General features: G+C 42.2%; 1 protein-coding gene across 1 annotated transcript in view; it reads left to right on the forward strand.

The window, feature by feature from the left end:
* The window catches only part of GNL3 (G protein nucleolar 3), a 408,410-nt gene that overhangs the window by 123,936 nt on the left and 267,503 nt on the right, over positions 1-16,971 (forward strand). The window contains exons 9-10 of the mRNA XM_044078878.1: positions 6,712-6,799; positions 7,070-7,247. Coding sequence (XP_043934813.1) covers positions 6,712-6,799; positions 7,070-7,247 — 266 coding nt within the window. The remainder of the gene's footprint in view (positions 1-6,711; positions 6,800-7,069; positions 7,248-16,971) is intronic.

Consider the following 16,971-nt stretch of genomic DNA (forward strand, 5'->3'; position numbering starts at 1 on the left):
GTATTCACTGTTGCAGTCCTGGTTACCCTCCCTCCAGCCCCCTTACTTCTTTTGGCTATACCTCTACTCTCGTTTACTATGCTCAAAAGTTTTTTGATGTATTTGCTTTTTTGTTGGAGGTATAACCTTGTATATTTATAGATTTAATTGCTTCCCATTAGGGGGGCACCTGACATCTGGGGCAAGAAAAACTGATGTAATGGCGTCGGCTGCATGTTTTATACCCCTGATGACCTGACGTCACGGAAGAAGGGAGAGCAACCGATGCAGGACCCAAGATTTTGTTAATCAGGCTGATTTGAGGACTACTGCAAGCAGATAACCCAAATGTGATGACTGCAACAGTGAAATACACTCTTAACATCTACATTTATGGTAAGTGTACACAACTGTACTTTCCTCCTTCCCAACATGGCAAGAGTTTCAACTCCAGTGTTCTACTACCCAAAAAAGTAAGGCAACAGCTGCTACTACTACCCAAAAAAGGAAGGCAACAGCAGACTAATTTTAGACCTCTTCAGGACTTTGGTCTCTCTCCCTGATACTCTGTATATTCACAAAATGTTTGGCTTTAGCCATTGCCTTTTGCCGACTTCAAGGAAGTCCTGCATGGACAGTTGGCTCTTGCCCTCCAATACAATGTGGTGTCCCATCAATTCTCCACGAAGTCTCTTCTGCAGTCTTGGTTTTGGGTTAAATCTGGGGGAGTTTTTATTGGTCCCTTTTCACAGGTTAGTTTTTCTAAGGTGCCTTCTTGGGTGACACCTTGATGCTAGCTTTCCTCCCTCCAGGCATTTCCTAGATCTAGTGCCCTAAAACCATGCCATATCAAGAGAATTTTGTCATAATTCTGGGTTTCGTGGGTTCCTCTATCCTCATGATTCCTTTAGCCAGACTCCACGTGAAAAAAAACTGTCTGGATCTAGTATACAAATGCTCCATCCTTTCCTAGAATTCATCAAAAAGGAGCTCTCTTGCTAGGCCAGTCAATTCCTATAGAATCCATGTCTCTCCTCTAATCCCCTTCCCCCAGTCACAGCAGATCCCTCTGACTTTGCAGGGGTGAGGTAGTATGTCAAGGTGTCAAAGTTCAGAGCATGGAGGGGACTCATTTCAGGCACAAGTACACAAGCTACAAGGAAACTATGACCCAGATAAAGGCTTATAGTTTCCTCTGGGGGGGGGGGGGGTCTCTAACACTGTTGGTAATAATAGACCTCTATAGTTGGGGTACATGAAAGGGATAATGAGGTCCTTCCTCCTTTGCAGATGGTGGTCAGGAGCCAGCAGTTTAGCACAGTCCTCTGTCCAGCAAAACACAATACAGATTCCCTTAACAGATCCCATACAGACACTCACCTTTGCAGATGGTGGTCAGGGAGCCAACAGTTTAAAACAGTCTCTGTCCAGCAAACACACAATAGCAGATTCTCTTAACAGATCCCATACAGACACTCACTTTTGTAGATGTTGCATCTGGAGGCCTTTTAGGAGATTGTCCACTTGTGGGGAACTGTCCAAGTAGATCTGTGCCAGGCCATCTCCGTAAAAGACCTAGAAAATGGATTTGTTTCTTTCCCATCGTTGGGGATGTTCCTTTGCACCTTTTCTTTTCTCTGATAGTCCACGTCTCATTAAAGATAAAAAAGGACTTGCCAGAGATATTTTTGGTGACCACCTTTTGGTCCCAGCAACATTAGTTTTCCCAAGGTTTTACCAAGGTATTTCAGGAACTGGATGTAGTTGAAGTGGTTTTCTTCGCAGGTGCGGTCTAGTACTATTGTATACTGAACAAGAAGAAAGTACTTTATCAGTATCTTTTGGTCATGAAGGACAAAATACTAATTCTCTTACTCACCTTTTGGTGGATGTGGAACCTGAGTGACCACAATGCAAAATCTGGATATACTCATGTTGTAAGGAAGCAGGAACAACAATTTTAGGACCTTTGAAAATAATGCCATCTTCCATCAATATTTCATCTCTGTAGGGAAAATAGGTTTGCTCTTCAAGTGGTACACTAGATTGCTTTGATGGCCATCCAACATTAAGGTAGTGATTGAGCTTTTGCAAAATTGGATCAGTCTTAGTGTGATTACTCAACTCATCAAGCCTGGTGGTAGAAAAACTATGCACTGACATCACATCAAAGTCAAAGCTCTCTGCATCAAGCTGTTCCTTTGTATTCCATAAGGTATCAGCCAGATAAGAGTAGGTTACCTTTCGTATGTACTTTTGCAATTCGAGCATCGTTATCTGTAACCTTGCTGGAGCTGAATGCATAGGCATCTTTAGAGTAGTAACTAGAGGTCGGTGATCAGTCTCAATCTGAATAGCTTGACCATAAATGTAATTGTGAAACTTGGAACATGTAAATACTAAAGCCAAAAGTTCTCTCACAATTTGAGCATACTGAATCTCTGTTTGAGTAAGTGTTCTAGATGCATAGGCTACTGGTCTGCCCTCTTAAAGTATAACTGTGCCTAGACTAGATTTTGAAGCATCACAGGAAAGAGTAACTGGTTTGTTCACATAGTATCTTAATGTAGGTGGGGTGGCAATTTTCTGCTTGAGGTCATCAAACTCCTGGTGCTGTTCTAACCATGACCATGTAACATTTTTGCATGTTGGCTCTCTCAAAGGTGCTGTCAACTCACTGAAGTCTGGTATAAACTTGACTAAGTAGTTGACCATGCCTAAAAAACGTTGCAGAGCTTGAACATCGTCTGGTGCTGACATCTCAAGAATGGCTGCTTGCTTGGTTGGGTTTGGTCTCTGGTCAGTACTGGTAAATAAATGACCTACATATGTAACTTCTGGAAGTCTGAATTTGCACTGCAGAGGATTGAGCTTCAAGTTCACTTCATGTGCTCTGTCTGGAACTTTCTTTAGGTTTCTGTCATGCTCTGCTTCTCCACTCCCTCCAACCAGTAAATCATCTGTTATTATGGCACAAGGATAACCTGAAAAATCTGCTATATTGCATGCTGGAAGACTTAACGTGCAGAATTTATTCCAAATGGCATCCTCTGAAATCTGTATCTGCCAAACTGAGTACCAAAAGTGGTTAGAAATGAGGATTTGCAATCAAGCATCACTTGCCAAAATGAACTCTGCATCCAAAACAGAAAAAACAGTGGCCGTTGGTATTAAAGCTGCAACCTCTTCGACTGTGCATATTGGATGATATGGTCTTTTCAATGCTTTGTTCAAATCTCTTGCATTGGTGCATTTTCTGATTTTTTTTGTCTAAGCCTTTTTTTTTTTTTTTTTTTGTGAGTTGCTACCATAGATGATACCCATTCAGCTGGTTCTGTAACTGGACAAATTACACCTTGCTGCATTATTTTATCCAACTGAGCCTTAATTTGCATAGCTATTGAAACTTTTTTCTTGCTGGTCTGAATACTTGAGTAACCTCAGGCTGGGCAAACTACCAGAAGAATATTCCATGAAGTTAGACCCAATCATTGAAAACATCAGCATATTCTGAGAAATTAGAGCTAGGAGATGCACATATGTGATGAATTAAGAAAGCAGATTCATTTTCAAACTATCTTTGAGACGCAACAAAGATTTGTACTGATCTTCTGACTACATAGAATAACAAGTTGTAACAGTTCTTGGCCAAATAACATAAAAGCATCACTGAACCTTCGGTCTGAATCTCTTCCTCCATAAGCAACAAGTTTCACACTATTGGCCACATTGAGTTGCTCATTAGTTGTCATTTTAGCAAATGTGTGTGCTGATGTAACATTACAGTTTGAACCAGTGTCTACTTTAAGCTCTTTGGATTTACTACTGATCCGGACTGTACAAAACACTTCTTTTTGCCAGTAGATTCACTGCATCAACTCTTTCCCCAATTACTGACACACCATCCACATAAAAAGCTGACTGCTGCATCTCTACTTGATCAGTTTGCTTTTTTGTGTGACCTTTCTTTACTACTGCATGAGGCTTACCTGATTTGCAAACTTTTTGAATTGGTTCCGTTTTTACACTTGACGTTGCTGACCAAATGCTAAGCATGTTTCTCTTTTAGATTCATGATTTGCACCGCAATTGTGACAGTTAACAATAAAGCTGGACTTTGGTTTTGCTCAGTCATGCTTGTACTGTACCGAGCATGCACCTGTAATTGAACTGGTCTTAGAACTTGCTGGAAACCTACGTGGTTTCCTTTAATGAAGACAGCAGGCATTGTGGCTGCCATGTGCTTAGTAGGCCTATTTCCGTTTGCCACGTGTTGCATGCTGTCAGCATTTGCTCTGGAGGCTGCTGAAACCATGCCTGCAAGCTTACTTTCTGTCACTCAATGGATTTGTCCGATCTCTATTGCATTACTCAGTGTTAAATCAATATCAAGAAGCAAGATCTTTCTCACAGCAGCACTACTAATACCACACACAAGCCTGTCCTTTATCATGTCATCTTTTAAGTCACCAAACCAACAATGTTTTAGCCTTTTCTCAGATCACTTGTATAAGCTGCAAAAGTTTCCCCTGGTGTCTGATCTTTTATGTAAAACAAATGCCTGTCTAATGTAATGTTTGTCGGGGGGGGGGGGGTTACACATTTCTCTGAACTTGCACTTCAAACACTCGGGGTCTTCCCTTGACTGCACCTGTACAACAATATGACTGTTTTCACCTTCTCCTTCATATGCTGCCGATGCATACACAAACGAACACTGTCTAAGTTTAGCAAAATGAATGCCTTGGTGCTTGCTTGTTTATCTGAATAAGGTTCTTGTATAAAAATATCGTACTCTTGCTCAAATATTCTCCAATTCTCTGCAACATTCTGATCAAGTACAAGTGGTAAAAGTTTTCAAAATCCGTTTGCCATTTTAACACACACCAGTGAAGGATTTTGCAAATGAGCACAAACACTACACATACACATCTGCCAGAAATTTTATGCCAGCACTTGTAACTTTGCTCAATAGCACAACGAGCCTCTGTATTACTGAACTTTGCAAAATAAGTATCTCTCGGGCACTGTAATATTCTTGAAATTACTCTATTGCACAAAATCTCCTATTATCAGTATAAGAAATGCATCAAATAACTGTACGATGCAAGCCTCTGTGTGACTGGATTTTGCTAAATTAAGTTTCTAGGGCAGTGTAATACTTTTGAACTTATTATTGCTAAAGTCATTTGTCATCATTTTAAGATGCACTTCAAATAACTGTATGATGTGAATAAACTGGGCAGGAGAAGCTCAGAGTAACATTTCAAAGTAATGGCACTTTGCGAATAAACTGTACACAACACACAAACTTCCCCAAAATGGAGGTACCTTTCTAAGCAGTTCTCTACAGTGCAAGAAATGCTCTGTAATGGCAGCACTTTGCAAATAGACACCCAACACAAGAAACATTTCGAAATGGCTATGTTTGACTGCAATTTATGAAATAGTTGCACTTTACACACCAGTAACTCTTTGAAATACAGTAGTAAGCACACACTGTAAGCACTTTTACACACTTTGAGAGACTTCAAATAACTTTTGTTATGTCCTTGATAAAATACAAAGTCGTAGTTATGCCAAAACACAGCACTTTGCCAAAAAACATGCATTTGCCTTGCTTTACTTAAACTTACTGTGCCCCTTATTACTTTTTGCTCGTTTAATCTCTTTTTGTGCTCGTTGTACTTTTCTTGTCCTCATTTTATTCTAAACATGCCTGATTTGCCTTTAAACTTACTCATTTTACTTAACTGTTAATCGTTTCGTCAAATAACTTTACTTTAAACATTTCCCTTAAGCCTTTTGCGCCTTCTGCTAGTTTCATAATGCGTTTTGCCCTTGTACTCCCCCGTTTTTATTCTTTTTATGAAACAAGTAGTTTGTGTGTATTTTCATTGCCTTTGCTTCTTTTCTGGCTGTTTTTCATTCTCATTTGTCTTGGTTTACCTTCACTGTCATCTCTGCAGCTCATGGCTCAGAATCTTATTCTCTGCAAACCTGGTTCTGACACCATTTTGCTCTCCTACTTATTACACAATAGAAAAGTCTTTGTGGGTTCTGTTTAAGCAGCTTTATTTTATACAAACACATCACGATAGAAGTTTACTGACCTTAAGTAATTTGTATACAAACTAACTGCTGTATTCATGCATGCTTACTCCTTGGCTGCATTCTCAAAATGGCACTAGGAATGGCACATGCTTGATATTTATTTGTGCACTCTGTCTTTGACGTGCTCCTTAAAGATGCTGCACATAGCACGTGCTCTCTGATCTACAGGTTCCTTGTTCACAGAGGAAAAGGGAAGAGAAGCAATTTGTTTGCTGCAACCAAAACATTAACAGTTGACGTTAGGAAGACAGGAGGTTCGTGTCAGGAAAGAAAGTGGAGTTTAATGAAGTAGAGAAAGTGTCACCAGAAGGTATGATCTGCAAGAAGAGAAGGGAGAGAGAGGCCTTTGCTCCTTCCAGTAGTACTAAAGTTAGAAAGGAGGGAAAAGAGAGCAGAAGATGGATAGTGAGGGAGTTTCTGTCATTAAAGCCTTATCGGAGGGGTGCAGTTATTTAGGAGAAAGGGAGACTGAGGAGGTACTGTTCTCTATCAACAGGATACTAGATTGCTAAAGTTTAGTGCAGCAGGAATAATTCTGCGTTCTTCTTGTGCTTATTATAATTATTTATTCCTAAGTGACTATTTCCCCTGTAAATCTTTCTTCCTTTTGTTTCCTAGGATTTACAAATGTAGGAAAGAGCAGCATCGTTAACAGCATGAAACAGATTCGTGCTTGCAATGTGGGACTGATGAGAGGCATTACAAAGTAAGAGTGCAGCAGTGAAGCTCAACAGTTAATACTCTGGTTCTCTGTGTTGTACGTAATTATGTACAGTTAATGAAAACATGTTAGAAATTTTGTATTTAAATGCTTCCAGTAGTGTCTTGTAAGTGATCATTACTTGCCTTTCAAGGCCATCAGAAGCATGACTGAAATTATTACTGATGTTTTATTTGAGTTTAGCCATTCTCTGTCACCATCTGCAAAAATGTTGGCAGTGTAAGTATAAATTAGACTGACTTTTTTTTTTTCCAGACTTGTGCAAGAAGTTCACATTGACAAGCAGATTAAGATGCTTGATAGCCCAGGCATAATTGCCTTACCATCAAACCCAAAATCTGTCTTTGCGCTGAGGAACACGACTGATGTTGAGAAGTTGGATAATGTGATAGAAGCTGCAAGTGCCATCTTGAATTGCTGCAATAAACAGCATGTAAGTGTGTTTTGTTTGTGTTTTTTTGTTTTTAAGCAGCAAATTAAATTCTTTCCATTGAATAGTTTTGCCTGCATTAAGGCAGATGCATGTAATACTTTCTATGCTAGGCTTTTGTAATTTGTCAGCCAGATGGCTCTAATTAATTTTGTGCAGTTTGTATTTAATAACATGTTCTTCGCTGTTGCAGTATTCTTAACATCAGGGACTTTCCTGCAAAGGTCCTGTCTACTGTGCCAGCTCTCTGTCATGATACTTCACTTGTAAGCCATACATCTGCCTTAGGCACACGCCAGCCTGCTGACGTACATATATCCTCACTCACCATTTACAGAATGTTCTTGTTGGAACTGAGACTCCAACCCATACCAGATGATATCAAGGCTCAATTGTTGAATGCTTCTCTGGGTAAAAGACTTGGTGTTTGGAGGACCCGTAGCTGAAGTCCTTAAAGATCTGTAGCTGAAGTCCTTAAAGATGGAAAAGAGTGAGAATTTGTTATAGGGGTAAAACAACTGTTTGATTCTCGGGTATGAGAGTATTCGGCAAAGCCAGGTCCTTTCTTAGAAAGCAATCCAAATCTATCACAAATTGGGCAAAGGCTAGTTTAAGAAAAACGATAAGGGGGACACTAAGAACACAGAGTTATTTCCAGGGCTCCACCTGTGTCCTGATTTCCTTTTCAGCCCTTCTTCCCTTCTCCTCTCTGGCCATTTTTCCCTTTTCCCCCAAAACTGCTAACAAACTCTCTGCTTTCCATTATGGTAGATAATTGCTTCAGATTCTTGGGTGTGAAACCTCATAAGAAGAGTTTGCAAGCTTCTTTGGGATTCCAAACCAACCCTACCTGGCATTTCTTAGATTCCCAAAGATCAGGAACATATTTCTCCCTGTATTTCAAACCTTTTAGGAGTCATTAAAAAGTGCCTCCTCACCTCTGGAGAGAGGAATTTTATTTGACTATTCCTAGTCCCTAGGAAAGAAGTTGACTGGAGACCACTTGTAGACCTATTCAGACTCCACATGTTTTTGAGGACCCCTGACTTCAAAATGCGCTTACTCCAAAACTCTCTTGCCTCTTGGGAACCCAAGTATTCTATTGGTCATTCTGGATTTAAAGTATGATTATTTACACATTCTTATCCAGAAGGTTCACATAAAATGTTTAGTGTAGACTTGTACAAAGTGGGTTCATAAAGTGCCTGGCTCCAGTTATAGCCCTTTGCTGGCTCCAAGGAATTCACCTTTTACTTTACCTAGACAGTTGCTTAATTCAAGCAGCTTTTTCAGTTCCTAAGTACCAAAGGCTTTAGAATTCTCTATGAAACTTCTTCAAAATCTAGGATTCACTGTCTGTTTTAAATTCTCTAATCCATTCTTCCAAGGTAGTCTTCCTAGTTGCCTAATAGAAGCAATATTGCAGATGGCATTTCTCACTGGATAGAACAGTAGCGCACAAAACTACTAAAAGCCATTGGATTTATGGCTTCAACTCTTCTCATGGTTCCTCATGCCAGACTCCATATGAGGAAAATCTAATAACCGCGATAACTATGGGCGTTACCACCTGAACACCTTTAATTAACAAATTCCAGTTTTCCTTGCCTATTTTAGGATGCACTTTGGTAAACCAAGCAGGTAGACACCAATCCTTTTGTATAACTCTGCCGTTAAAGAGCAATGCGACAGATGTCTCAGACTTTCAGTGGGGAGCTTGCTCCCATGTAAGACGTTCATAGTGTCTGGAACTCCTTGCATAAGAAAAGTCTTATCAGTATCAAGGAGGTGATTGCCCTGACCAATGGTGTGAAAGATGGTCTGGACACGAGAAACTCTTACAAGTAGTGGGGAACAATTCCAAAGATGTATGGTATACAAGTAAAAAGGCAGGACAAAATCCTACCCTGTTTACAGATTAGCCATGACCGTTTCCTCCTATCTGAACACTGTGGCAGATTATTTGAGTATGTCCAGAACAGAGCCTCACAACTGGGTGTTTAAAAAAACAGAGTTTTTCTTCAGCTCATCCATCAGTTCAGAGTTCTCCAGTAGACTTGTTTGCATTAATGCAGAATACGCAGTTGTCTATTTTGCTCCAGAACTTCTGGCAAACAAGCAATGGCTATAGCGGTCTTGATCACTTGGATGTGGAACAACATAGGATTTCCTTACTGTGGAAGCCCTTGGCCAGCCTGGATACTATAGACTGTTATCCCTCCCTCCAGGCCCAGCAGGGGCCATCTTCCTGAAATCAGGACATCTGGGTATAAGGGTCTTTGACCACTGCCATGTTTTCAGCTCTTTCTTGCCATCTGAACCCAATGCTACCAGTGCCTAGAGTGCATCTGTCAGTCCATGCCAGAGAACTTCTAAAGCCATGTGTCCCATTGGGGAACCATTTACTGCTTTGATAACATTTATTACATGTAAAAAAAAAAAAAAAAAAAAAGTCATAATACTTGTCTTGAGTTTTGAAAGCCTGTTTCTCTGAGAATTCCATACTCCTGCCTTTTTTTTTTTTTTTTTTTTTTTTTGGGCCCTGAGCACAATGTGCCCAACTGTCCCCATTGTAATTATTTTAATAGTTGTACTAGCCAACGGGACTGATTCTTTAACCGAGTTTTTGGACAAGGAAAGAAATTGTCAGGGGCCTTTTGTATAGTACAGGGTAAGCTAGTCACACAGACTTCAACCCTTTTTGTAAATAGAAAAGCATCCTAAGCATGTTAGGGTAGCAGACTGCAGTTGTTCACCATACACCAATCCATGCAAACTTATGATATTTGAAGGAGGACAGACTTCTTTGCAGTCCCATCCAGCTGTGCGTGCACATGGCAGAGCCTCTGACAAGATCTTTTGGGAGTCAAATGTGCCATCAGCCCCCCCATCTGCTCGAGTTGAAAGACTTGGGTTATCTGTTGTGTCAAGGGCTGCTTTGCAGACCTCTGCTTTTGGTGCCCCCGATTTGTACAAGAGTTGTCAGTGGCCCAAGCTGAGACCTTTATGGCCTGGTCTAAATACATTCTACACCACACTCTGACCCAGACTGAAGACCATACTCAATAAGTTGCATTCTGCTTGCAGTAGCCTAGACCTTCTGAATCCTACTTTAACTGGGCCTGCCAGCAGAATTTAGTTAGGTTAGCTGAGGATCTCGTACATATTGTGAGATCCAAGCAGCTTAGCCTGTGAGAAACCTTGCTACAGTAACTTCTCCTGGAAACAAAAATGAGGATCTACAGTTCTGAGGATGAATTGGTGTGTTGACCAAATCTCTACTGGTTTATGTGCAGATTCAGAGTCTGATAAAATATCTTGCCTTAGCTACACCGCCTGAGGACTTCAGCTTTGAGGCAACACTCCTTAAAATGATGGAGTTCTTCAAATGGGAAGTGCAGGACTACTCTAAATACAAGAAAAGTGTGAGAATTTTTAAAACTCCTACAGCACAAACCTCTTGCTGTTCCTCGATTAGTATAGGTAGTGGATGATGCCATTCTTGACTCTTCCCTGCAGTCTGGCTCCCAATGAGCCAGATGGTTTCTTCAAGGTCTTTGACTTGAGCACTGTTTTAAAAATCCTGTTGTGGATCCTGAGTTTGTGTTTTAAGGGAGTCAAGGGCAGCATCTCTAAAAATGTTTTGCCAAATGAGATAGAATGTAGGACCCTTTACCGATTTGGCATGGAAAATGTACATCTCTTGACACCCTGTCCATGAGTTTTTTCAGTTGAACTGCCAGTTCCATATTGTAAAATTCCAGGATACTTTTCTGGACCAGTTGAAGGAGAAACCAGAAGGGCTGAATGACTGAGCTTTTGCTAAAGAATTGCTTTTGTTTTGCAATTCCTGTTCCCAGGTTGCAGGGTGGTCTTCATTGTGGGTTTTATGTTTTAGAAGCATCGTGCAGGGCAGCTGAATCTGTATTCTTTGACACACCTTTTTAAGGGAATAGCCCCCTTCTGGAGCATGTAAAATTGGAACTCCTGGATGCACCATTGGGCAAGGAGCATCTGTTTGGACCTAAGACTGCAGCAATTTTTAAGAAGCTGGAGAACAAGGCTAATTCCATGCAGACTATAAAGGACTAAAAATACACCTAGATTTAGCAGGAATTACCCTACAAAATTCTAATCCTTTCTTTCATCATAACCTAGGCAGAGAGAAGAAGGACCATAGGACCATAAGGGACAGATGACAAAAACAAAGATGGCAAACGGACCTAGTGGTTCCTGACCTCAGGGGCCAACCGGGAGTACCCATGACTCGGCAAGGCACTTACCCCAACCCCAAGTCCCACCCCAGTCCTTACTTCCCCTGATCCCAGACCTAGTGGGCCCTGACCTCAGGGGTCAACAGGGAGTACCCATGACTCTGCAAGGCACTTACCCCAACCCCAAGTCCCACCCCAGTCCTTACTTCCCCTGATCCCTTAAAACTAGGAGGGGAGATTTATGTTGGGCTCCAGAGGGAATGAACAAACATCACTTAGGACCAGTAAGTCCTCCATGTAATAAAAACAGGTTACAAACTTCAGTCTGCCTCCCTTCCAAAGCCTGCAGGCATTCCCTTAGTCTCAAAGGGCCAAATAAGAGGCCTTTTATACAAGTAGATTTCCTAGCTCAGGGCTTAATAGAATCTCAATCCCTGTAAAAAAAAAAGGTGCACAGGCTGTTATCAAGATTGTTCATAGTGCCAAGGAAAGAAGGAACCCGACGTCCTATCCTTGAACCTGTCAAGGTTAAACCGATGTTCTTCGTGTTTCACTGTTGCAGTCATTACATTTGGGTAATCTGCTGACAGGTTGCCCTCAGTCGGCCTGATTAACAAAGTCTTGGGTCCTGCGTCGGTTGCTGTTCCTTCTTCCATGATGTCAGGTAGTCAGGGGTATAAAACATGCAGCTGATGCCATTTTCATCAGTCTTTCTTGCCGCACGGTGCCCAAAGCAGAAGCAGTTCGCAAGTGCCAGTCGGACGACTCCTGAAATTTTCGTTTTCGAGTTTCAGAACCGAAGTTTTCAACCTAAAGCGAAGTACCCTATTGGGGAAACTTTTTTTTGCTCCTTACAGATGTCAGTAAAAGTTAATAATTGTATTATTTGTGGGAAGCAAATACCTCATAAGGATTTTCATTTGTACTGTATTCCTTGACTAGGCCCTGACCACAACATGCCTTGCTGTCGGTTTTGTGCTAAATTTAATCAATGCACTATTAAGCATCGGTATATTTTTGCATCTAAATATTTTGGCTCAAGATTTAATTATCCAGAAATGTCATCGGTTAGCAATCAAACTACCGGAATACACACAAAAACGCAAAGAAAAAGAGACAGACCGTCTAGGTCCAAATCTGACGACGAAGCTTCTTCTAAGCCAGTCACCGGTACTCAGTGAGGCGCTTCCGCAGCCCCTGATACCCGCTACTTTTGATTCACAGGTCTCTACTGAGACCCATTCGTATGCCACGAGACACTTTGTAAGTATTGAACCCACGGATGTCTCTACCTTAGATGGGTCCAGAGCCGCTGAGCAGGCACCGGCTTCTGAGGGTGTTGTCAGGCCTAAAGATTTGTATATTAAACAGACGCCATCTTCAAAACCTAGGCCAAAATCAACTTCTATGTCTAAAAAAAAAAAAGACGCTTGGGCCACGTGCACAGGCCCCTATGCCTAAAAAACAAATGATCAAAATGGCTGAGGATTTAATTACCTTGATCAGGGATTCCCATCCCCCTTCTGCTAAGAGGCCTAGGCAAGGCACTGATTATAAATCATCAGATCAGGTTTCTATTTCTTCTGATTCCTCTTCTGATCAGGAATTATCTTTTCCACCTTATGAGGACTCTGCAGAAGAATCCATACCTTCTGCTTCTGAGGATTTTTCTTTTCATAGCTTCATAGGTAGGTACTAGGCTATCGGCCCTGGGGCCTATACAAGTTAGCCAAAAAGGTACCCTGGCTTTTGCCACCCAAGAGAATTATTTTCTTGTGCCACTGTCAAGCAGAGCCACAGAGGTGATCCCCAGGATGAATTTCCTATTTCACATCCAATCATCAAGATTTTTCTTGAGTGCTAATGAGGAGCTTTGTTTGATATAGATAGGTAGTTTATTCCAGAGTATGGGAAGTCCCTGGGACAGGAATCTATCCCTCCGGCATGTTCTGTTTATTGTGGTGACAAGGTTTAGGTCCTTAAAGAAATCCCAATCCCTCCGAGCTACATGCTCTCAGTGGAGCATGTCCAACAGCTCTGGGTTTGACATAGCTTTGTATGTTAGGCAGAGCTCACCTCTGAGTAGGCGATATGCGACGGAGTAAAGCTGGAGTGTTTTGAGACTGTCTGCGTAGGGCATCTGTTTGAGGCCGGTAATCCTCTTTGTGAGGTATTTCTGCGTCCTTTCCAGTTGTTGTAAATGTCTTGTGCGGTACATACCAAAAGGGGTGTTTTACTCTATAATGGGTCTGAGTGATGAGTAGAAGGGAACAATTGCCTCTCTTTTTTTTTTTTTTCTGGATGAGAAACCTTTAGTGATGAGGTGTGCCACGTAGAAGGATTTCCTGACCTGCTGTGGCAATGTGATTATCAAAGGAGAGACTACTGTCCACCTGTGTCCCAAGGTGTCTCATCACACTTTTAGTGTTAAGTATACTACCTCCTATGTTGTAGTTCATGGGTATAGAGTTTTTACCAAAGGGGATGACAATGCACTTTTTGGCATTGAGCTTGAGGCCATGGCTTTGACACCAGGCATCTGTCTCAGTGAGGCCCTTTTGTAGGATGTCCACATCAGTAGTAATTTCGATTATGGCTCCTAGTTTGCAGTGATCTGCGAGCTTCATTAGCCAAAGACCTTCTGTGTTAGCCTGTACTTCAAAGAAGTAGATACCAAACAGGAGAGGACCCAGGACTGAACCCTGTGGTACTCCACTTGTCACTGGTCCGAAGTTGGATTTAGTCTGCTACTTTCACAGTGTGGGTTCTGTCAGTGAGCCATTTGGCAACTCATCTTGTGACATAGGGATTTAGGATGGTGTTTAAAGCCTTGGCAAGATCTAGATAGGCTGTGTGAACCACCTTACCCTTGTCTACGACTTTGGTGACTGCTTCAAAGAAGTCTATCAGGTTTAGGAGACATGATCTGCATTTTACAAACCAGAACTGGGTGGGGTCCAGAGTTTGGAGATTACCAATGTCTTTGTTTATAAGTTCCATGATGCGTTCCGTGGCCTTGCAGACCAGGCTCGTCAGGCTAATGGGGCAGTGGTTCCCGGGGTCCATGGTGGCTCCCCCCTTGTGGAGTGGGATAACCGTCGCTGTGCGCCATTCAGCAGGCACAAAGACATTGTACTTAGGTGGGGTGCCAGTTCATTCTGTAGTTCGTGTAGAACGCAGCCTGGGATGTTTGGTCCATGGATGCTGTGTTCTTCGCTTTGGAGAGTGTGGTTTTTACCTGTGCAGCCGTGATTACAGGAACTTTTGCATTCTTCCAGTATAGAGATAGGATGTTCATCGTGTTTCACTGTTGCAGTCATTACTCTTGGGTTATCCTGCTGGCAGGCTACCCGCAGTCGGCCAGAGTTCCAAAGTCGAGGTCCGGCGTCGGTTGCTGTCACCTCTTCCTTGACGTCAGTGCACCAGGGGTATAAAAGATGCAGCCAACGCCATTTTCTTCAGTCTTTCTTGCTGCACTGTGCCCGAAGCAAAAGCAGTTTTGCAAGTGCCGGTCGGCCGACTCCTGAGATTTTCAAATCTGAATTTCAGAACCAAAGTCTTCATTAAAGCCAAGTACCCTGTTGGGGGAACTTTTTTTTTTCTTGCTCCAGACCGATGTCAGTAAAAGTTAACAATTGTATTTCTTGTGGGAAGCAAATACCTCATAAGGATTTTCACTCTTACTGTATTCCTTGCCTAGGCCCTGATCACAACGTTGCTAGCTGTCTGCTATAAAGCGTCAGTTCGATTTTGCATTTCATTACTTTGGCCGAAGATTTAATTATATAATGCCGGCGGAACAGCTGACAATCGGAGTTTACAAAAAACGCAGTACAAAAAACGCAAGGACAAGGATAGGCATCCCAGGTCCAAAACAGACTATGAAGCCTCTTCTAGGCCAGTCGTCGGTTCTCAGTGAGGTGCTTTCGCAGCTCCTGGCGCCCGCTACCTCAGAGCCACAGGCCACTACCGACTCCCACGTGGAGCCGACTGGGTCTCTGGAAACTCAAGGTATTGGACACTCGGAAATCAATCCCTCAGATGGATCTGGAGCCGCTGAGCAGGCATCGGCTTCTGAGGGTGTTTTCAGACCTTCACAACTATGTTAAGCCATCTTCAGCTTCAAAGACAAAGACTAAAGCAGCTCTAAAGACAAAGAAACAAGTACAGCGTTCTCCTATTCAGACTTCCATGCCTAAAAAACAGATGCTCAAAATGGCCGAAGACCTAATTACTTTGATCAGGGGCTCCCATCCCCCTCCTGATAAGAGGCCTAGGCAAGAGACAGAGTATGATTCTTCTGATCAGGTATCTATTTCCTCTGATTCCTCTTCTGAACAGGATTACTCCATGCTTCCCTATGAGGATTCTGATGCTGAAGAATCCATTCCTTCAGCCTCTCCTCCCGAGGACTATTCTTTTGGGGAAACGCTGCATACTATGAGGGAGCATTTCCACTGGGAGACACAAGATTATTCTGAGTCTAAGAAAAGGCTCAGAGATTTCCTGCTTCTTCCTCAGCACAGACCCCTTGCTATTCCACCTGTTCTAGACATTGTAGATGTATTTTCAGAGTCTGGACTGTCCTCTGACTCTTTACCCACTGCACCTGCTAAGCCAGACAGATATTACAGGGTCGTGGATTCTCATAAATTCCTATATAAAACCCCGCTCCTGACCCAGAAACTATATCTCAGGGTCCCAAGGGGGTTAAAGCTTCCGCTGCAAAAAACCCTGTCCCCTCTGATAGGGATTCTAGGGCTCTAGACAGATGGGGGGGGGGGGTTTGCACTTCTGCCACCCTGGCTGTAAGGGCTTTAAATTGTCAATTTCATATGCTTAAATATCAGCAGTATTTTATGTCACGTCTTAAACAGAAAATGTTGACAAATACTGAATGTTCAGAGAACAAGAATTGCAGGATTTATTGCATGCAACTGAACAAGTGGGAAAGCATACTTTGCAATGTGGTTATATTCACTGGAGGCCTCTTGCAGGGCCGCTGTTACAGGTTCTGTTAGAAGGCATGCTTGGTTAAGGGAACAAAATCTGCCTGATCATGTTAAAGCAAAATTATTACAGCATGATACTTTTTGTTTGGTACTAAAGCAGAAGAGGTGTTGAAAAAAATGGAGGACAAAGCAAAATCTATGCAGACAGTCAAGGATTTCTTACAGGTACAGCCACCTGGTTTAGCAGGAACTGGTCTACTAAAAATTGGTCCTTTCCAGTCTCAGACAGACCACAAAGAGGCAGATACAGGCGTCCCAGAGGTAGATCTCAGCCCCAAGGCTCATACAGGCCTAAACAATGGGGTGCTCCTACCTCCAAAAGCGGAGAAGACAAATCACAGCCTTACAGGAAACTGTCCCAATGACTTTCCTGTACCAGTTCCAAGTAGTTTTCTTTTGACAGCCCCCTTGGGGGGAAAACTAGCACTTTTTTCATCAAATTGGCAAATGGTTACCCAAGACAAATGGGTTCTGAACATAGTGTCCCAAGGCTACAGGTTC

This window comes from Protopterus annectens, chromosome 7.part1 (assembly GCF_019279795.1).
Source record: "Protopterus annectens isolate FY-2018-M chromosome 7.part1, PAN1.0, whole genome shotgun sequence".
In the NCBI taxonomy this organism is placed as follows: Eukaryota; Metazoa; Chordata; order Ceratodontiformes; family Protopteridae; genus Protopterus; species Protopterus annectens.